General features: G+C 39.8%; 1 protein-coding gene across 3 annotated transcripts in view; it reads right to left on the bottom strand.

The window, feature by feature from the left end:
- sytl5 (synaptotagmin-like 5) overlaps nt 1-20,939 on the bottom strand; it is a 51,941-nt gene that overhangs the window by 7,289 nt on the left and 23,713 nt on the right. Inside the window, exons 2-16 of one of the 3 annotated variants that reach the window (XM_015017457.1) lie at nt 19,501-19,833; nt 19,204-19,419; nt 16,181-16,293; nt 15,933-16,050; nt 12,121-12,255; nt 10,402-10,504; nt 10,165-10,294; nt 8,402-8,502; nt 7,703-7,798; nt 6,173-6,238; nt 4,852-5,030; nt 4,629-4,731; nt 4,391-4,552; nt 4,188-4,296; nt 482-620 (exon numbers count right to left, since the gene is read on the bottom strand). In XM_015017457.1, coding sequence (XP_014872943.1) covers nt 482-620; nt 4,188-4,296; nt 4,391-4,552; nt 4,629-4,731; nt 4,852-5,030; nt 6,173-6,238; nt 7,703-7,798; nt 8,402-8,502; nt 10,165-10,294; nt 10,402-10,504; nt 12,121-12,255; nt 15,933-16,050; nt 16,181-16,293; nt 19,204-19,419; nt 19,501-19,628 — 1,898 coding nt within the window. In that variant the 5' untranslated portion in view covers nt 19,629-19,833. Of the gene's footprint in view, nt 1-481; nt 621-4,187; nt 4,297-4,390; nt 4,553-4,628; nt 4,732-4,851; nt 5,031-6,172; nt 6,239-7,702; nt 7,799-8,401; nt 8,503-10,164; nt 10,295-10,395; nt 10,505-12,120; nt 12,256-15,932; nt 16,051-16,180; nt 16,294-19,203; nt 19,420-19,500; nt 19,834-20,939 lie in introns of all 3 variants that reach the window. The other 2 variants (XM_015017456.1, XM_015017458.1) reach the window with 2 other exon arrangements.

Genomic DNA, 20,939 nt, shown 5'->3' with positions numbered 1-20,939 from the left:
TGGGGGTTTCCGTTTAAAGAGAGGAGTAAAGGTGAATTTTAAATTTTTTTTTTTTTTTTTTTTTTTTTTTGCAACTTGAACATATTTACCAGGCTGGCAATTTAGTAAAAATTTAACTGGATGGTGGATTTTTTTTTTTTTTTTTTTTTTTTTTTTTTACAATAAATACTTGTTCATATAAAGAACAAGAGATTCAGAAAACCTGAATCTCTCCTGTTAGATAATAAAGTAAAGAACAGAGTCTGGAAACTCAATGATTTTTCCATACTTTTTTTTTTTAAATCCAGATTTTTAGTAATAAAATCCAATTCCACACTTTCCAAGCTGCTTTTCCACAGGAATCCTGCATATATTAAGATTTTGTCTTGACAAATTTCATAATTATGCATCCATTATGCAGAACAAATGTCAACACCCTTATGTGTCTGATCGTAATGTGTCCCCTCAAACATCCCAAGCTGCGTCCTGAATCTCATCTCACCCTTTGACAAACGGATCCGAAGTGCCTCCAGACTTGACCGCTGTTAGATTTTTGGCCCCTTTGACCAGCAGCTCGACCATGCCCCCTTTAGGCAGCGTGAAGCTGCTCGTCTTCTTGCCTTTCAGGAAGCTCTTCTTCACTGCAAACCCACGAGAAGACGCAGACAAAAGCGGAAGAAAACAGATTTGTCAGCACACACGACTTCAGCGCCGTACTTCAGAGACTACTGGGAATAAAAAAAGCTGCATGTTTGAAGGATTTGATCTCAGATGTGAGGGAGTTCTGTTTTTAGCTGCTGACAACTCAAAAAAAAATGAGTCATAAATAAATAAAAACTTTACAAGAAGAAATGTGTTTGACAACTCTCGGAGGGCTCAACATTTCTACACCTGAAAACAAAGAATACAAACTAAAAGACACATTCACACACATTGATCACTCTGGCTGATAATTTAACTGTCTGTAAACGCAAGGATTAAAAGCTTTACAGGTCCCAGGAGAAATGAAAACGGTGTAGAGTATTACTCAGGAGTTCTGCACTTTACAGTAAACAGAAAATGTGACATTTAATGGGGTCTAATATTTCAGAGTCTTTATAAAGAAAGTCGGCGTCTGGGTAACCGATGACCCTTGAACCTTTCCATATTAATCAGAGCTGTGAGTGTGACGGCTGTCTGGATGAATAAGTCAAAGGAAGAGTGCGGCAGACAGCATCCAGAGGTGTGAGGGGTAAAACAATACCCCCATTATTAAGAGTGGACTGGGCAGCAAGCTGCCAGCGAGCATTTCAGACATAAAAGTCTGAATATAAACCTGATTGAGTTTAAGAAGTAGAAATGTTGTCATTTGTCTCTGGGAAAGAAAAAAAAATTGACTGTAAGTGCTTCTGTTCAGGTTGACAGATACCAATTTATACCTAATATTTTCCCCCACTGATTGTGATCTAAACCATTCAGTTAGTATCTGAATCTTAAAATACATAAAGAGATTATGTTGAACGTACAGTACTAGTATGAGCATGAATTTATTCTTTTATGACTCAATAACTTTTAAGAACTAGAAATGGTTTGAAATAAAAAAAAAGAGCAACATGTATACATATACGAACTCAGTGCACTAAAGTTTAAATAAATGCTCTGTAGCCACCAATAAGGATCTAAAATAATTCTGTGTGGATATCTGAAAACTCTTCCATGCTTAATTTAAATTGCTTAAATTCCTGGTGTGAAGCTTCGATTTGTAAAAGGTCTGAGGTCGGGGATTTGGACTTAGAAGGTTACTGACAGCCTGATCCATCCTGTTAGAGATTTCTGTATTGACGGAGGAGAAACTTGTGTGATTCAACAGAACAATTTGATCAATCTGACCCAAACTTCCCCCCCTTGAGATGAAAAAACAAACAAACAAACAAAAAAAACTGTTTGTAGTAATCAAGACACCATCAAGGCTGAAGTCTGTCATAAAATTGACAGAACGGGTCTTCCAACAAGACAATAATATTAAAAAAAAAACACACCTCAAAGCTGGTTTGGACAAGATGAAGCATGTCTTCCTAAAGCCCCAACCTCCAAACTACTGGAATTGTATTTTCAGTAGTTTGCTTTATTTTGAGCTCCACAATTTCTGAAATGTGGTCAGATAGCCATAAAGAATTTTGCCAGAAGCCCATTTATGTTGACTAAAAGCAAATAATCACGCTGCAATTTATTTATTTTTTCTGAGCCAGTATGTGTCATTTTGACCAGTGTGAACTAAAGAAAGTCCATAGTTTAGAAAATGATTAAAGTTGGTGTGTTAGCTTTCTGCCCTGGAAGAGGAAACGCTCAAATATGTCTTTACGCGCGCAAAACGACATCACCTGGACGTAAACTTTTCATGGTCAGTTTCAGTCATGTAGGACTTCCTGTTAATGGATAAAATGTGCCAAACCTGAACCTAAACTATTTGAACAAGGCAGGATATTCATTGCACAGTTTTCATTACATTTCGTTTTGAATCATATCTAGAAGCAGGGCGGTGACATTTCCCAGGGAAAGAAACCAACAAACAAATCCCCAGCTGTAAAAAAAAAAAAAAAAAAAAAAAAAAAAGTAAACAAACTTTCATCAGCACAGGCAGCTGAAGATTACACTAAAATTATATTTTTAAATGCAGCAGGTGGCGGGTGAGGATTCAGCTGTGTCTTAATTTACTGCAGGAAGGTTTAAAGAACCCTGTGCCACAAGGTCGTGACCTTCCTAAAACAATTACAGCTTCTCACTTTCACCTTTCAGATTAATTTCTGGTTAGCTGCAGCTGCAAAGTTGTATTACTGTATAACTTTATTTATTAGTTCCATCCTGATAAATTACAGTTTTGCATGAGGCTTTGAAGGGGAGCAATCCATAAAAAGCAAGGGTAAAGTGATGGTTGGAGCGTATATTTAGGCTTAAATCAGTGTTTGCATGTGTGTGTGTGTGCGTGTGTGTGTGTGTGTGTATCCGGCTTCAGCATCTGTTTATTGAAATGGATTAGAGTTTGTCCAGGCTAATGCTTGTTCAGACGGTGCTGATTGCAGTCAGCTGCAGGTAAAACGCAGAAAATACCTAAGTGCCTCATTTACATTCAGTTCAAAAATGATGCTAATCAGAAAAAAAAAGCCCATTGGACTGCAAGTATGAAAACCTTTTTTGAGTTGAGTTTTGTCCTTTCTGTTTTACAAATAATTAACATTTTCACATCCAACTTGCTAAAAGAGCCATCAAGATGCTGGAAGATAAGGAACAGAAAATAATCTCCAATGTCTTTGCCCGGCTCTGCAACAATTGGTGATGAGATGAGAGCGAGAAAAGGCAACTTTTTAATAGCGACTTGTTGGGTCAGTTGGAACCGAGTGTTTAATTATAGCTGGGTTAGGAGAAAACTGCATTCATGCTTGTTAAAAATGATCGGCTGGCTGGCGGATTACTCATTATTACAAGCTCCTGCAGCGCTGCCAAACAGCGTTCTCACCCTCAGAGCTTCTTTTTATAGATCAGCAAAAGAAATACTAATAATAACTTCCAGAAAAACAAACTTAGAAAGCGGCTACCTGTTTCAAACTAACAATAATTTAAATCCCAGCTTGTTATAAGTTTTGCAATTCTGGTCAAAAGTTCACATGAACTCGTCATGGGTGTGATTGTCATATTACTTTCTTATCGATTTATTTTACTACTTTTGTCCGAGGAGAAAAGCTGCAGAAGTTTGAGCGACTATTATAGATTTTCCTCCAATCCACAGTCAAAACTGTAAACATTGACTAAAAGCAGGATGGCAGGATGTCACTTTGCAAATGGCATCGCATGTTTCTTATTAATATTTAACAAGTTTGTGATGTAAACCTGACTAGATTTGATCAGTCATCTCGGGAGAGCATGGAGTTTATTGGTGCAGACCTGGATTTAGAGCAAATTGTCCAAAAGCTTAACGCCAGTCTGCCAAACAGTTAAATCGTTTTGTCTGACCACAACATCTTTTTCTCAGAAGGAATTTAGTGTGTCCAGATGTGCAGCTGTACGTTTCAGCTGAGCTTGAGACGCCAGTTTTGGAGCACAATTTTACATTGTGATGACCTTAAAGTCATCTAATTGTGGTTATGATGGGTTCAGATTTTGACAATAATTTGTTTCTTAACATCCAAACACACTTCCTGTCACCTGTGAGTTCAGCTCGGTGTTAAACATACCTTGAACCTGGTCCAGAGGCAGTGTGAGGTTTTTCTCTGCAGGAATGTACTTGAGCACGACAGTCAGCTCTCCTTTGTAGTGCATGGTGGAGTCAGTGCTGCTCTCTACCTGCAAACACACATGCGCAAAATAATCCTGAAGCATCTGAAGCTGCTTCGAAGGAAGATCCTATACGACAAGGTGTACTGGTGCCGGCTCCTACCCTGGGCTGCAGAGAGTACCATTCCTCTATCTGAGAGTCGAACTCCCAGGAGTCAAAGGTCAGCTCCACTTCTCCCAGGAAGCTGTTGTAGCCAAAGCGGTCGTGGTGCCACACAGACACCTGCAGGGTTCGAGTCTCCAGCTGCGAGTGGCTGATCACGTACTGAAAAACAGAGGGGAACAACGGCTTGTTGAGATCTGTTGTTCAGACTCGTCAGGGATGATTTTCTGTGACTGACTCTCAGGTTCTCATTGAAAACGGGGTTGATGGTGTTGGGTCTGATGCTCGTCTTCCTCTTGCTCTGGCGGGACGTGTCAGGAAGCAGGTAGGTCTTCACGTACCTGCCAAAACAAAGTCGTTCGTCTTTTTTTTTTTTTTTTTTCCCTTTTACCACACTGACATGACTCTATGGGGACCAAATTATCATCAATTGTCATCAGGAAACCTCAGAGCGCTCTTACGCATCTGTGCGCTGCCTCCTGTCGTCTCCCGTTGCCAGGTTGTAACACTTTTTCACCAGAACGTTGAGGGCGCCTGTTTTGTAGCTGTAGCTGATGTTGAGGAGAATCTCGCCGCTCACCCTGGCGTTTCCGTAGTCGCCCGTCTCGCTGTACATGCTCATCATGCTGTTGAGGCTGCTCTGTGACGCCAACACGACAGAGAAGACATGAGATGAGGGAGAGGAGGAGCCGCGGGTCCAGCTTTTTTGTAATTACTCGTCACCTCAGCTAATAGTGAATAGTAGCGCAAAGATGAGACGTTCTCTGTGTTTATCAGAACTACAAAATGTAATAAACTGTAGTAAACAAAATCTTTTTTGATAGGAAGATGAAGAAATGTGTAAGAAAAGGTCAAATAAAACGGAGGTTTATTTCAGCTAAATAAAAATCCCGCAGAGCCACAAATGTTAAATCACCTTTTGAAAGAAAAAAAAAAAAAAAAAAAAAATCGTTTTTGATACATTTTTCTTTCATAATGTCAGGATTTACGAAACATTTCATTGATCATTTCACCTCTTTGTCATTTTGCAGTTTTTCCCACTCAGGCTATTGTTGTCTATGGTTGTAATGTGTTGCATTCATTTGACAATCTGAAACAATTAAGTGCAAAAAGTAGAACAATCTGAAGGGGAGCAGATTCTTTTCCACACCACTATTTAACCAGATGCATGCAGATATTAGAAAACAGACAGAAACAAAAATACCAAACCATGATGGAGCTACGTAAAAGCAATGTGAACAGTTAAAGCTGCAGCAGTGTGGCATTTTAATAGAAAGCTTGCGCTCAGCCGTGCTGACTGAGTTTTACCCATTTGAAACCAAAGGAACAAACCTAATTGTGTCTCTTGCACAATACATACCTGCAAACTTCATTTCTCTATGAAGAAAAGAGTCCCAACCACAACGGTAACAGCAGGTAATTAACTCTGGAGTAAGACTGACTGCTGGTAAACAGGAGGAGATAAACCCGTCTGAACCCAGCTGGAGTTAATCCATGCTGTCTTCTCACAAAAAAGGGAAGTTTGCTTCACGCATTTCCTCCAGCTACCGACTGTGATGAAGACGACTTTTTTTTTTTTTTTTTTTTTTCTATTGTGGGGAGTTAGGGAAACAATAGAGACAAATATTAGCACAAACGTCCACTGAGCCAGGCAGGTGTATGCAGGACAGGTTTTTATATATTACTGAGCGATGGGTAGCAATATTTATGTTACGGCACTGCTGCATCTTTAATGTAGCAGGAAAACAGCAGCATGCAGAACCGTGAAACACGGAGACTCACGGTCTCAGCGTCCGAGTCGGGGATGTTTAGGTACCCCCACCTTCTTTCTGTGCCGGGAGTGGAGGACTGGATTCAGAACGAGCAGGGAGGAGAGGGGAAGAGAGGCAGAGGGAAGGTTGTTGAAGGAATAGGCAGAAAATGCAGCAAGACTGACACCAGAAAACCCCCATTGTGCACACACCGTTACCGTGGTGATTATCAGATAAAACCTCAGAGATTAAGAGTGGTTGGAAATCAGCAAAGATGGCCAGCGCAAACAAGCAGCAAGATAAGAAAAGTGGAGAAATGTTTCTGTTCTCACTGAACCAAAGAGAAGTCAGAGGGATAAGAAGTGCAGAGCAAAATGTAGGTTGTTTTTTTTTTTTTACATTGTATGCACATACATGTCAATGAATCAGAATATTATAGAAAACGTTAATTATTTAAGTAATTCTGGCTGTAGCTGCACCGCTTTATGGCTGATAAAACATTAAGAATTTAACATATTTGCATTTTTAATACAGAAACCTCATCCCACTGAGAAGTACTCAGCACTTCGAGGCTGATTTTGCATGATTTACTGTGTCGATGCAGTGTCGCATTGAGGTGATCAGCCTCAGGATGTATTAAAGTCCCAGAGGCGTGAATCCATATTAAAGACAATGTATGTAAAGAACCAATAGACAATAAAAATGGTAACACTTTATTTGAAGGGGTGTGCATAAGACTGACATGACACTGTCATGAACATAAAGAAGTCTTTATGAATGTTTAAGACTGTTGTCGTGAAATGTCCTTCAGTAAATAATGACACTTTAATGCAAAGTTAAGTCTTTTAATTGACTTTTAATATAAGTTTTAATGCAACTGCATACAAATGTAGTTATTTACCAAACGATGCTAAGTTGACACTTTTAAAACGTTTAATGCGTCTTTGCATTAAAAGTGTCATTATTTACCAAAAGACACTTCATGACACCAGTAAATATCCATGAAGACTTATTCATGTTCATAACAGGTGTTATGTCACGTTTATGACAGTGTAATATTAGTCTTATGTACACCCCTTCAAATAAAGTGTTACCCCCCCAAACATTAAAAGCATCAGCTGAACATGATGCATCTATTAATTGACATATTTGAACCTCTGAGCATCTGCACCAATAAATCCTGTCGAAACAGGACATTCCTTTTGGCCTTACATTTCTACATTTTCCACAAATAAGACGGCAGACGTCTCTCGGTTTCCCGCGCGAAAGCATGTTTTTGCCGCGCAAGTTCCTCTGACGACACAAAGCAGGAACTCTCCAGCATCTCACACTGCAACTGCGTCATGCTAGTTTGCCTAAAGGCAGCAGGTTTGTGAGCGTGGGAGGTTTTCTTGACATGGCTCATCCGGTGTTAGCACAGTCAACACAGAGAAAGCATGAATGCCTTGCTCTGAGGGCATGTGTGCACAAGGACCAGAGCCGCGTCCAAGTGGCAGGGCAGCATGTAAGACTTCCCAGAGGATGTGTGTCTTTGTTTGGGATTGCTTTAACTCGGCGTTACCGTTGATGCGGCGTTGCTAAGGCGTCCGCCCCTGCTCAGGCTGTGTGCCGACATCAGGGCGTCGATGTCTTCCTCTGCGTCCTCGTCGGAAAACTCCTGCAAGAGACGGCGATCGGATGAGCGTGACATCTGGAAGGTCTGATCCGAACATCGCTGAGTGGGCGGACGGAGCCGGGCCCGGCCTAAGTAAATTCAATCAGTCGAATCCGGACTCGGCGTAGTAATCTGGTTTTCACGTGCTTGAAAACCACGGCGTCACTGCTTTTACAGTAAACTCGAGAGAATGACCGGAAGAGTGGGCAAAGGAAGGCGGAATCAGTGAGCGTTTCTCCGAACTGCTTCAAATGCAAATCGGCGAAGACGAAACAAAGCGGCGCCACACGCTGACCGCCTTCGTCGTCAGTCGCCATTTGCAAACTACCTATTCTGTTTAGATGCTCTTTGAAGTGAGCTCTGATGTGAAATTAGCATTCAAGCCCACAGCTGACGGATCCCGGTGAGTTCATCGGCCCACGCATCCCAAAGTTTGACGCGGTTACACAATAAAGTGCGTCGCAGGTGAGGATTTGAGGGAGGTTAGGACTGAATATTCCTTATCTGTTAACTTCAGAGTCAGATGAATCAGAGTGTTTGGGGTGAATTTGTTGGGAAAAGTGTGATCACTGAGCAGAAAGGATGAGACGAAGCGACCGCGCTCACCGCTTCGTTGAGCCCGGGGACGGAGCGGCTCCTGAGGCTGAGGCCATCGTCGCTGTGCTCGGAGCCCGGAGCTGACAGGTCCATCTCTGAGCGGCTGTGATCTGGTGCAGGGAGGGAGGGCAGAGGGATGGATGAAGAGGCAGCAGTCCAAGTTTAGTAGGTCAAAAGATGAAGAAAAAAAAATATAATAATTCAAGCAAAAGTTAAAAAGTATTTCAAATGTAAGGGTCTTTAACTATCAAACATTTAATCTGATGATGTGGGGCTTTTTTTCTTATCGATTCTCATAATTTTGGCAGCATATTTCCTCTGGTTTGGAGAGATGCTACGGTCCTTTTAAACCTTTTTAGATTTGAAAACAAACTAAAAGGCTTTTTGAAGTGACAGAATAACTCTGCAGCATGAGTTCCAAAATTTATAAAAAAACCCTAAAAAATATAACTTAACGGGGGCAAATACTTATGTAAACACTTTTTAAAAATAAATATTTTTATTTAATTGTCATTATTTTCGCAGAAATCAGTTTCACATTGACATACAAGGAGTTTTCTTTTTTTTTGCAATTTTTTTGTCCAAATTACATTGCTCATTGATTTGTAAAAGCAATAATCTCTCGACTGCAAACCTTCCCTTTCTCTCTTTCAGTTGTTTCTTCACTTTTTAGCACCTTTGAGGTCGTCGTTGTTGTTGATTATTACCTCAAACCTTAAAGCATGACGCTGATAATTAAATCCCAACAAACTGTAAAATGCCTCACTAAATCAGATACTTAATGTGAGTAACAGGCTTAGTTACATTTGATTTTACGGTCTTTGGCTTCAATGAGGCTTAAACAATAGATTAAATAGACTTGATGTTAATTATTGAGCTTCAGAGCCACATGGGATATTTCCTGATCTTTGCAGGGAGCTGCTGCTGTTTTCCTGCCTTGTAGTTTTTTTTAGTTGCTAAGCTAATTGCCCTCAGGCACTAACTCAATACTTAAAAAAAAACAAAACAAAATCAAAATTGATTTCCTCTCAGTCTAGTTGTTTTCTTCCTCTTGAAACTACTGAATTATTCCTCTGTACATGTCAGAAAAGGGAAACTAGAATTTAAAATTATAAGAGATCAAAAACTTTGACCCAAGCCGCTTCCTGCTGAAACAAAGCGGAGGATCAGACGACTCCTGCAGAGGGACCAAAATCATTGCTAATCACATAGTCTGCTAATTAAATCAAACAAATCCTTTACTATCTGAAAATAGTAAAGAAGAGAACACCCTCCGCCCCGACGGTTCTGCATAAACCGCCTGACATCTGTGGTCACGACTGGAGATCTTCGTTAAAAACTAACGGCACTAATCAAAGCCATCCTAAAGCCTTCACACGCTCCAGCAAGAAGCTGAGACAACGGCTCTGACATCGAAAGAGACAAAGAAGAAGAGATTATACTTAAAAGAACACAAGAGCAGCAGCTAGAGATGAAGGAGCCGAAGTTAATGGTGTAATTTGCGGAGACGTGACTTCTGCTCTCAGCAGAGGGACTAATTTTATCCTTCCTGAGACACTGAACACGCCGAGTCGTCGCTCTCTCTCTCTGAGGTGAACTTAGACAGCCTAGCGTCACCTCTGAAGTGATCTGCTGCTTCTAGCACTTCAGGAGGCTGCGAGCCGCTTATCAAAATGTTTGCGTGCGAGTTGTGCTTGTGGGAGCTGCGAGACGGCAGCAGGAGTCGTGCTGCTTGGAGGTGGGGTGCAGACAAGACGGGTCCGTGTTGCTACCTGACGACACAGACGCGCAGGAAACGGAGATGGTCGGCGCGCCCGAGTTTGCGAGGTGAAGTCCCGTCCCTTCCTTCTCGGGCAGACCCTCGCTGGAGCGCACACTGGCGACGCTCTCCGCTCCGTCGGGCTGCGTTCAAAAAAACAAAACGCACAAGCTGCTGGAATAAACGCCAACCTTGGACACTTTATTTGGCGCCGAGTGTCTGTTCGGGTGCTACTGTCGCTGACCCTGACCCTCCTGTTGTTGCTGGGGTTGGGCGATTTATCTGGAGTTTGGGAACGGAGATTGTTGGGGATCGTGGGCAAACCCGAGGACTCCATCGCCACCGCAGCGCTCCTGAAAACGAGACACGAACCCGTTAAACATCTATTATGGTGACGGGCTCACATGCAGCTCTGGTCATCCTGAGCATGAGTGCAATTTAATTTTGAGTTTATTTGGTGGAGATGTCAGATGCACAGATTTTAAACTTGGACTTTCTTTAAGCTGTTTATGCTTAAATATATGAATATGCTCCCATTAACAACTAAATATATCCTTTTGAGCTAGCTGCAAATAAACCACACACATTTTATAGCAATCAACAAGCTTCAGTTTTAATTATGTCTGAATATTTAAACACTTCTCAGAACTGAAGTTTATGTAAAAAGGCTGAATTTCAGGCACTGACCTGACATTTAACCTGATTTATTTAGTTGTGTTTCCTTCTTTCGCATCATGATGGCGACTCCCACACTAACATCAATACATGTGGATATAACAGCCTACAAAACATTGCAACATTGGACCCATTGCAATGCAAATAACGAATAAATAAATCAGACTAACATGAAGCTCTTGGAATGACTTCAGCCTAAAACCTACTGAAAATTTATGGAATAAACTCAGTGGGATAGGAGACCAATTGATTTAAATCAATGTTTTCTGTGAAGTTTATTCTATAAACAACGGCATTAAAAAATATTTAAAACGTACAAAATATTCTAGAGTTAATCCAAATGTCAACTGTAGTAAGTGCAAACAGGAGATGTCTGGCATTTACACACAAGAAGGAAGTGAAATAATCCTAAAATGTAAATATTTTATAGGCTTTTAAACTATTATTTATGTCCAACAACCTTTTTAAAGACATGTGATGCTAGCTGGATGTTTAAATTAATCTTAGCGGATAATTTAACTTCATTAGTCGGGTATTTCATTCCACCTCGTAATAAACTCATAAAAACTAACAAACCAGCAAACAAATGGTTCAAGTAAATCATTTTAGATCCAAAGTCAATAAGACGTGCATGTTTACGATGGGCGTATGTAAACTTCTGACCTGCACTGTCACAAATGGAGCTCCACAAACACAAAACAAAAACATTTCTATTCAGTTCTAACACTATAAGTTAATATTTTTTGTATAAGATAATTTAAATGTGATGTTTGTCTCTTTTGAATGCGGTGCCTCTCAGAAACATGCTTTCCTGTCTTCTTTTTTTTTTTTTTTAAATAATCTTCTCGTCTGATTGCTAATTGCTCTCCTGCAGTTTGTATTTTATCAGGACTGATGCAGAGCAGCGGCCTCGGTCAGATCAGGGCACTGAAACGGACCGATGAGAAAACGGTTAGGAAGGATTTCAGCCTTTTTAAATCCTATTTTTATAAGAAAGATTTAAATATTCAAGATCAAACCGCAGTCCTCAGTCCATTAAACAGAAAGCTCAATGCCAGTTATTCTTTGAAGATGCCTCATCTTTTAAAGTACGATCAGACTGACGTGTCCGGCACCAACGATATAAAGAAACTCTTTTTTTAAAATGTAAAATTCCCATGAAACCTAAAATCACACATCGCCTAAGCCTCTGATGTTACCACTTAGAAATATACACTTAATGCTGATAGAGCTTCAGAATCACATATTTGTTTAGTTTTGTTTATGTAAATTATGTATTTCTTGTGTGTGTCACCTGTTTGAATGCTGACTCTGAGCAGAACGAACGCTTTGAGTATCTCCATCTGAAGACGACTTCGTGCTGACGCTGTCGACTCCGTTCCCTAGTTTCGGGGTGGCGCGGCTGCCTTTCTTACCCATCTTCATCCGTCTACACACACACACACACACACACACACACACACACACACACACACACACACACACACACACAGACATGGAGGTTGTTATCTGCTGTGCGAAAGAAGCAGATCTAACTAGTGTCCATTACCTCACTGTCATTACTGTCTCCACTTTATTACACTGATTTGTGGATTCCCCAGAGGAAATACATTGTATATAAAGTGTCATTTCTATCAAATTACAATTATTGTTCCATCTACTTACAGACATGAGGTGGTTTTATCAGCATTCAGAAGGATTTGGCAAGACTTTTACAGACATGGCAGATGTAGAGCCATCAGACTCATCAGCTACAAATGACAACCATAAAATTCAAGTAACTCATCAAAATATACAGAAGATAATTTCTTCTAACTATGGAAATTCTCAGCATCATAACGTGGCTCACTGAAGCTTCACCTGCTGGTTGGACTTGAATTAAAATAAGTCTTAGCATAAAAATCTTCAGGTTTGTTAGGATTTATCTCCATGTTTTTTCTTTGCTCGTCTTGCCGACTGGTTTCTTTCTATTGGTGTCGTTTTCGTCTTTGAAACTTAAAGAGATGATTTTCATGTTTGCTTCTCGCCTACTTTTTTCCCCCTCTGTTGTTGATCGTTTTTAGATGTATATTGTGCCTCAATTTGCTTTTCATCTGGTTGCATCCAGAGAGCTGTTTTCATCTAAAGACGCTTGTGATCCGACTCAGAGAGAAGATTTTTTTTTTAGTTATTAAACTGGGGGATTGGAAACAGTGCCGCAGCAGCCAGTGGCAAACTCTTTTATATTTTCTTGCCTCCCACAACGCTGTCCCTAATCAAACAGTCCTACAGAGATCAGATTTTATACCAAATGGATTTAAAAACGAAGATTTTTCTTTCTTTCTCGTCACGGCGCCTGTTTTGTTGCTAGAGGGTTAAACATTTACTGAATCTGTTATTCTGCATGACATGCTATGTTATGTTATGAAATGTTGCTACGCTGCTCTACATGATGCCATGCTGTGACATTCCATGTAATGTTATTTTATACAGTGATGTGCTATGCTACGTGATGCAATGTGATATTATTTCATGGCTTTCCGTGGTAAACAACGTTATTTTATGTTCCAGTTTTGAAATCCAAGCCTGGGGAGTTTTCATATCCAGGCATGTTCAAAATAAGCATATTCTGGGTTAATTGATGTGCTCTATTTTTTCCTCAACTGCAATTATTTTGGTTTTCATGATTGTTTGACTTGTTCAAAGTGACCAATGGCTACTGGGGACACCGGGCTCCATGACTCTGTCAGGATAAACTGCTAGAGACAGAGGATGGATGTCATGCTGTGTATATTTAACTTATATCAAGTGCAATTTGTCTTCTAAACACTTTGTATCACACCCTATGATCATCGTTTGTGGTTCTGAACTCTGTTTCAGCCAGTTATCACCCATGAAATATGCTCAAATAAAAATAACCCTAAACAATCTCCTCCTGGCAGATAACCAGGAGTCAGAAAACCACCGTTCCTTACGTTGCACTGAGAGTGGAATATTAAAAAAATGCATTAAAGTTGTCAGCTCTCAAAGCAGGTATAAAACATTTCCTGTGGCAGACAGTTTCATTTCAGGAGAGAAAAAGTTGAATATGAAACTACAAATGTGCAAAACGATCAGCGCGTTTTGTTTTTGTTTTTTTTGTGTTGTGTTACACATTTACTATATCATGTTCCACTTTACAAAATTCAAACTTTGGCTCGTTTCATCTGAAATTCTTTGACTTTTGGAAAAGTTCACGTTAGAGTACAAATGAAAACACAGCTGCTCCAGGCAACAAGCAGGTTCATTATAACAAAAAACAAATATGTCAAAGTGGGCTACTTCTAAACTGCAAATATCTGATAAAAAAAAAAAAAATCTCTTTGTTTCTGAGAATAACTAAAGCTCAGTGCAAAGTTCTTTGCCGTCCAAACTTTTATGATTAAGCAGATCTGTTTCATGCTGGTACCGTTTTGCGCCTTCAGAGACCGCCAGACTGCAGTCGAGATGAGAAGTGATCACAGCTGGCAGAATCCAATTAATGTTTCTTTGCTTCAGGAAATGTATTTTAAAATACATTCCAGGTCTCTGACAAATCAAATAAATGTCCATTTGGTCATTTCAAAGGATCTTATATTAAAGCGTGCACTCAGCTCAAAGACTGGTTGATTAGATTTGAGGTTATATTATCCTGTCTGCATGTTTCCTACAATGTGTGGCAAAAGGAAAGGGGGGGGGGGAACAGAAATAGAATAATCAGAGACTTTTGTATTTATTGGTTCATCTGTAGCTGATAGTGACTCACATTGACCACGTCATCGGTATAGGCTAATACTGCGCATTGTCACAACACTTATTTCCTGCCATAGCTACATTGATTTTCTCCTCCATGTTTTTATGTCGACGATGGGAGGCTGCAGGAAGTCTTCTCAGACACATCGAAAATAATTTCAATGCGGCGAAGGCCTGGACTCCATCACGGCTGTTTTTCGTGTGAAAATGCGTCGTGAGCCCTTCGGATACGATCGTAACCCGTGTATTGGCATCTTACTTGATCTGAATCCTCCAAGAAGGGAGATTCTAGATAAATTCATTCACGTAGAATAAATATAAGGTTTTCATTTTTCCAGTATCTTATTTGTGGTAGACAGATTTCAGCAATGTCAGATTAAAGAACCAGCAAAAAGAAGCTGATGGGAGAATGAAGCCAGTTAATTATCAAAGATTACCTGACCATTTTGAGCTGAGCTGCTGCCTCCTCTTTTCTATTCTGGATGTGAATTTCAGTGAATAAGACGTATGCATGGCAGCTTCCTCGTCATTACAATGGCTGCTGTTGGTTTTATTTGCTTCTCTTTTGTTGAATTGAGAACCATCAGAGCTCAAAGGTTTTACTACAGCCTGGTTGATATTCTTGCAGCTATAGTCCCTTTTATGATACACTAGACTAGACTTGTTATGGTGCGATCTGGATGTGGTCAGAACTTGGACAAACTAAAATGATCCTATTTGGACCTTCACCTGTGTAATAGATCTTCTGGTTTCAAAAGTCAGCTCATGTCTTGCTTTACTGGTTTTACTTTAATCTATAACATTTAGTAAGCAGGAGTATTTATTCTGAATTTTGCTTAAAATTAATTACAAATGCAGTTTTGCTGCAATTTTAAATGCACTTTATATTGATTTTTGATCAAAATTGTATCTACTATACGTGATTGCTGTCTTTTTTTAAATTAAAAATGAACTTTCAGACCAGATGTTTGAATTTATTGTAGACTTTAATACATTATGCAAAGCAGCGTGTTGCCCCCAGTGTGTGAAAAGGTTCCTCATTTTAGCCATTTAGCAGATGGCAAGCAACTAGGCGGCAGCAGCAAGATCCCTGGAAGAGCAGTTTGGTATTATTCAACGTTATCTACTGAAACCCCTGTTTGAAATAGAAAAAGAAAAACATCTGTCTCGTAAAAATGACAGGATGTAAATATACTCAACATTGCTTGAACTCCTAGGGAAGTTTAAGCTTGAATCTTTTTTCATAAATTGAGGAAATTTGCTCGGACTTGCTGTTTTTTTCTCGACTCTTCAAGTTTAAAATACTGACTGCTCATAACTCCAGCCTCCACACAACTCTTTGTGCCGTTTTCTCACCCTTTCTTTCTGGCACCATCCATGATGTTGCGCACTGCACTTCTGCTGGATTTTGGAGTGTCTGCTTTCTCTAGATCAGAGGACGCCGACAGGTTTTCTGTTGACTTTTTTTCTGCACCTTGTGACCAAAAACATTACTAATTAATAAAATCTGCACACGCCCAGCAATCGTACAGCACACAGACGTCTTTTTGGTCATAGTTATGGTTTTATGGCGCTATCGTTCAGACGTTAGCAACCAGACTGACTTGGTGGGGCGCTCAGGATGGTCTGCTTGATGACGTCACTGCTCAGCGCTTTCTGCTCAAAGCGCCTGGACCGTTCCTCCAGGAACCACTCTCCAGTCACCACCTTCAGCTCCCTGTTGTAAAAACACACAATCCAAGACACAAAGACCAGCGGGTGAGAGCCGAGCAAAGGGTTTTCTCCTTCAGAATGGGCTCAGTGTAATCAGGCACTGCCAAATTATTAGTTTTTAAGTATACTGCTCAAAAAAATAAAGGGAACATTTCACTTTAATTTTGTGTGTTGCTCCAAATCCAGGCCTCCATTGGTTAATAAATTTGATTTCCATTGATGATTTTTGTGTGATTTTGTTGTCAGCACATTCAACTTTGTACAGAACAAAGTATTCAATGAGAATATTTCATTCATTCAGATCTAGGATGTGTTATTTGAGTGTTCCCTTTATTTTTTTGGGCAGTGTATATGGTTCCGAGACCAAGAACAAAAATGTAAAATATAAAATGCAAAATTTGGACAGAGTGTGAATTTTTTTGCTTCGAAAACTAAAACATAGCATTATTAAATCTAAAAACGAAAATAAAGAGAAAAGGATTGGTGAAAAAAAGATATTTATAATCTTTAATCTTTATTTTTATGTCAATTTCATGACAGTTTTTATTAACATGCCGATACAGCAAACATTAGTTCAGTTATTGAAATGATGTACAACTAAAGAAGTCTAAAACAAACTGAGTATAAGAATCTATGTTATGGTGAAGCTGAAATTAAGGTCGTTAAAACTAGTAAGCAATTTTGAGACGGATGTCTTGATCCTGTTTCTACTAAAATACATAATCGGGCTAAAATCCCTGTGCAAAATGCATCATATTCAGCTGTTTTTTAAACCTAAAAACCATTTGATTTGCCTATCTGGTGTTAAAAAATGGCTGCTCCAACAATGAAGTCTGGTCACGGCGGCCCACGGTTGGTGGTTGTCACTGTGACGTATCACACTGTCCACATGCAGAGCATTAAGAGAAAGCTGCTGCCAGGGCAGATATGGAAAAAATCTATCATCATGAACAGAGTTCACTGAAGCACCAATAAATCTCTCCAAGTTTGACACAACCGGAGTAAGATGAACGAGACGGTGGTGAAACGTCAGCTGACCCACACTTTCAGAAATAAAAAGTGCAACAAAATGAAGTGGAAAGACTTTTAAAGTACAACAGACCAGATGGATATAAATAAAAAAAATGTAGCTGTGCTCACTCTGCTTTTCTTTTTTTGGAGAATATTATTTGTTTTGGCTTCATCTTTGTCTATTTCAGATGAATCCTTTTAGAATCTGGAAAATACCAGATCTTATATTTACAGCCTCGTTTTCTTTAAGAGACTCTAACTGTAACTTCAAAAGACCCAAAATGAACAGGACGTTTGTCCTTTTCGTCTTCTGAGTCCTTGATAAAAATAAAAATAAAACATTCTATCATGATTGATGTTGAGTCCTGCATACAGAGATTTTAGTCATTAGGAACAGAAAAATATCTTTGCACTAAATAACATAAATTAACTGTTTACATTTTATTTCAAGCTCCATTTAGCATCAGGGGAAATGTGGAGATTTATCCCCTCCCTCATGAGTAGGACATATATGCTTTGCTGATTTCACTAATGATACACGTGTTTTCTAGGATATTGAAAAAAACTAAATACACTCCCTGACAAACTGCAGCATTCAGAAGGAATAATCTAACATGAACGTGAATTGGTGCATTTGCAAATCAAGGGTGCATAATGTCTTTTAATTCATATGCAAAGAGCTGGAACACAGAGAAAAGCAACAGAGGGCATAAATGGAGGTATTACAAATTAACAGATAATCAAACAATCATTTAAAACAGAGAGCGGAGGCCAGCAGACACAGAAGATGCGTCAGCGATGCAGTAGGTGACATTACCAGCACTTAATGAAGATAAATGGGGGCTGTTGCATTTTGGCAACCCTTCAGGCTGAGCGGCTATAATGTGACTGTGCAAAACGTGGGGAATACAGATTTAAAAACAAGGCCTGAGATGTGTGGTGTAACCCGCAACATGCTGAGAGAAGTGAAGACGTGTTTTAATGATGCAACGTGACAAACCTTTGGGCTGGAAAATAAATCAATTATTAATGTTAGAAATATTTTTCATCTTAGTAAAGGATTTAAAAAAAAACATTCAAATTTGTTATATTTTCTTAAGTTGCATCTCTAACTTTGGGTTCCAAAAAGGATTTTAAAAATGTAGCTTTTGTTGCAGGAGATGCATTTCTGATCCAGAACTCCAACACTCAACATTTAAATGCTTCTCTATCACAAAGCTGAGGGCTATTGGAGGCAAAAAATAAGAACTATGATTTTTTTTTTATATGTTACACATATTTTTGAACAGTTGCTTGTGCCAGCATGCCAACAACACGTCAGACATGTGAAGTCTTGTGTTTTTGACCTTCCATACCTGGTGAAGCTCTCTGTAAATATTTACTCAACATTAGATCTGCAGAAACTTATAAATATAGGTTTGTTAAAGTGTTTTATTGAATATAAAAAAGATGCCTCCAATATATAATGCACTGACATACTGTAAATAGATCAAATTAAATACATCATCAGGAAAGATCTAAATGTCTCATTTGGCATTGTACAAGTTATTGTACTTATGAACTGTTCATAAAAACACAACACGTTTCACTTATTCTCACTTGAAAACCTACATTTTTATCCAGCTAATTAATACTTTAAGGTACACATGTATTTGGCACAACAACTATAAAACAATTGATGTCTATAAAAGTTTAGAAACTGTCAACATCTGATTAATGGTTGTTTTGTGGTTTGTAAGGATTTTTTTTCTTTTTTTCAGAATTAAACACAGCACCATAATCCCCCAAGGCCCCGATTGACAAATTGATGCAGATGTAGGATCATTAATCAAAAAAAACACACACGTAGAGTCCATCCCTCCTCTCAGTTTCTGTTCTGTCTCTCTGCGGCTGACACACTTACGAAATCTTGGCGCAGACGTTGCATCTCCACTTGCGTGAGCCGGCGATCGTTCCGCGACAGTCGCTGCAAACGCGCAGCCGGCATTCATCGCAGAGTTCGCCACGGTCAAAGATCAGCCCCAGAGTTTTGAGGCAGCGAGCGCACTGCCGCTCCTCAGAGTCCTGAGGCCGGCGGGAACCTTTCCGCTTGATCTCCAGCAGGTCGTTTTTTAACTTTCTGCAAAGCAGACAGAGAAGAGAAGGAAATAAGCAGACAGAAGAGAGAAGTAAAGTAGGCTTTGGGCGTTAAAATCCTTACCGTATCCTTTTCTCCTCACGTTTCCGCAGCTTCTCGTCTTTCTGCAGCACCTTCAGGATCATTTCCCTTTCATGCTCCAGCAGAAAGGACAAATTTAAATCCTCGACAGCTTTCTCCATTTCTTCCATAGCCCAAATCAGCCCAATGACTTTGTTTTGAAGAAAGACTCAGTGGGGACTACATTATACTCTTGGGCTCTATGATGCCCTGCAAACAATCGAGTGGCTCCTCTGCTGTTGGCATTGTCCAACTTCCGATTTACAAAGGTCCGGGCGCCGCACCAGCGTTTGCTCTTGAAGTCCAGAAGGAAACCTCTAAGACACGAATGAAATCCTGAAAAGATCAGAGAAACAAAGACATACATCATCAACAACTATCTATGGATTGGAGGTAAAAATCTCTGTTAACAATAATTAATAAATCCGTCTTTTGTCCAGTTCTAAAAACAAGAACAAAAGAGTAACTGATAGTAATTGGTAGATATCTGACAGCTCCACAGCGCCTCAACCACCAACCAATTAGACCTGGAGTACAGCGGCCATGTTTCTCTGCTTCCATTAGCAAAACCTCGACAGCATTTTCCTCTAAAAGCCATGACCAGACTTCTACGTGTTATCTGTACACCTGCATGCCGGTTGTTACAGCAGCTGGGCTTTTTACCGACTGGAGGCGACAGCAAGGCTAGAGATGTCTCTCTAAGTGAACCGCCGCCAAGCACTCTGGTGTGAATTTACGTCAAAGTGTATCCGAGGCAACGGAGAGGCCTCCAGTCTTGTTTTTCAATTCAACAAAAGTATTCTCTCATCCTTCCAAGTCATTGATATCAGGTGTTATGGTCACTTCCCTAACACGTTTTTGCTTGGAAGACCGACTCTTCTAAATGCCGTAAAAACTGCATGTCTGCTTTCCACCCTCTGAAACATTCATCCAGATAATGGAAACACCGTCCAACACATTTTTTCTGCATGGAAAAGCTAACAGTCACCTTGATGTTGCATCTTTTATTCAGGGATTAAAGCTAAGAATCAAAGAGTCGGTTGCACAGCACATTTGTTTCAATGCAATAACATTTGGGAAGCAGCGTAGCTGAACAATTAACCCTATGATGGATGTTTTCACTGTCTCAGCCAGCAATCATGATCACAGACGGTCCGCTGAGAGCGATAAAAAGCAGTAAAAATGTCCCTCCTTCATGTAGAGCGGGAATGGTGAGTGGCTTTGATTACTGCTGATGTCTCATCTCTGAGAAATAATGTGTCTTAAATCAGAAAACAAATCAACAATATTGTTTCTGGAGCAGCAGATCCTGATTAAATGAACAGATGGGAAAAATTTTGCAAAGGAAAAAAAATAACTAAATCGCCTTCTCCAACCATCAATAGCTCTTGAAACCAACAGAGTAAAGTGAGCAGCAGAACATTTATGGGGACGGGGGGGGG

The sequence above is a fragment of the Poecilia latipinna genome, unplaced genomic scaffold (assembly GCF_001443285.1).
Source record: "Poecilia latipinna isolate Pla-1442-1.1 unplaced genomic scaffold, P_latipinna-1.0 Scaffold2146, whole genome shotgun sequence".
Taxonomy (NCBI): domain Eukaryota; kingdom Metazoa; phylum Chordata; class Actinopteri; order Cyprinodontiformes; family Poeciliidae; genus Poecilia; species Poecilia latipinna.
Note: the sequence above shows the minus strand (reverse complement) of the source record. Positions and strands in the feature narration are given on the sequence as shown.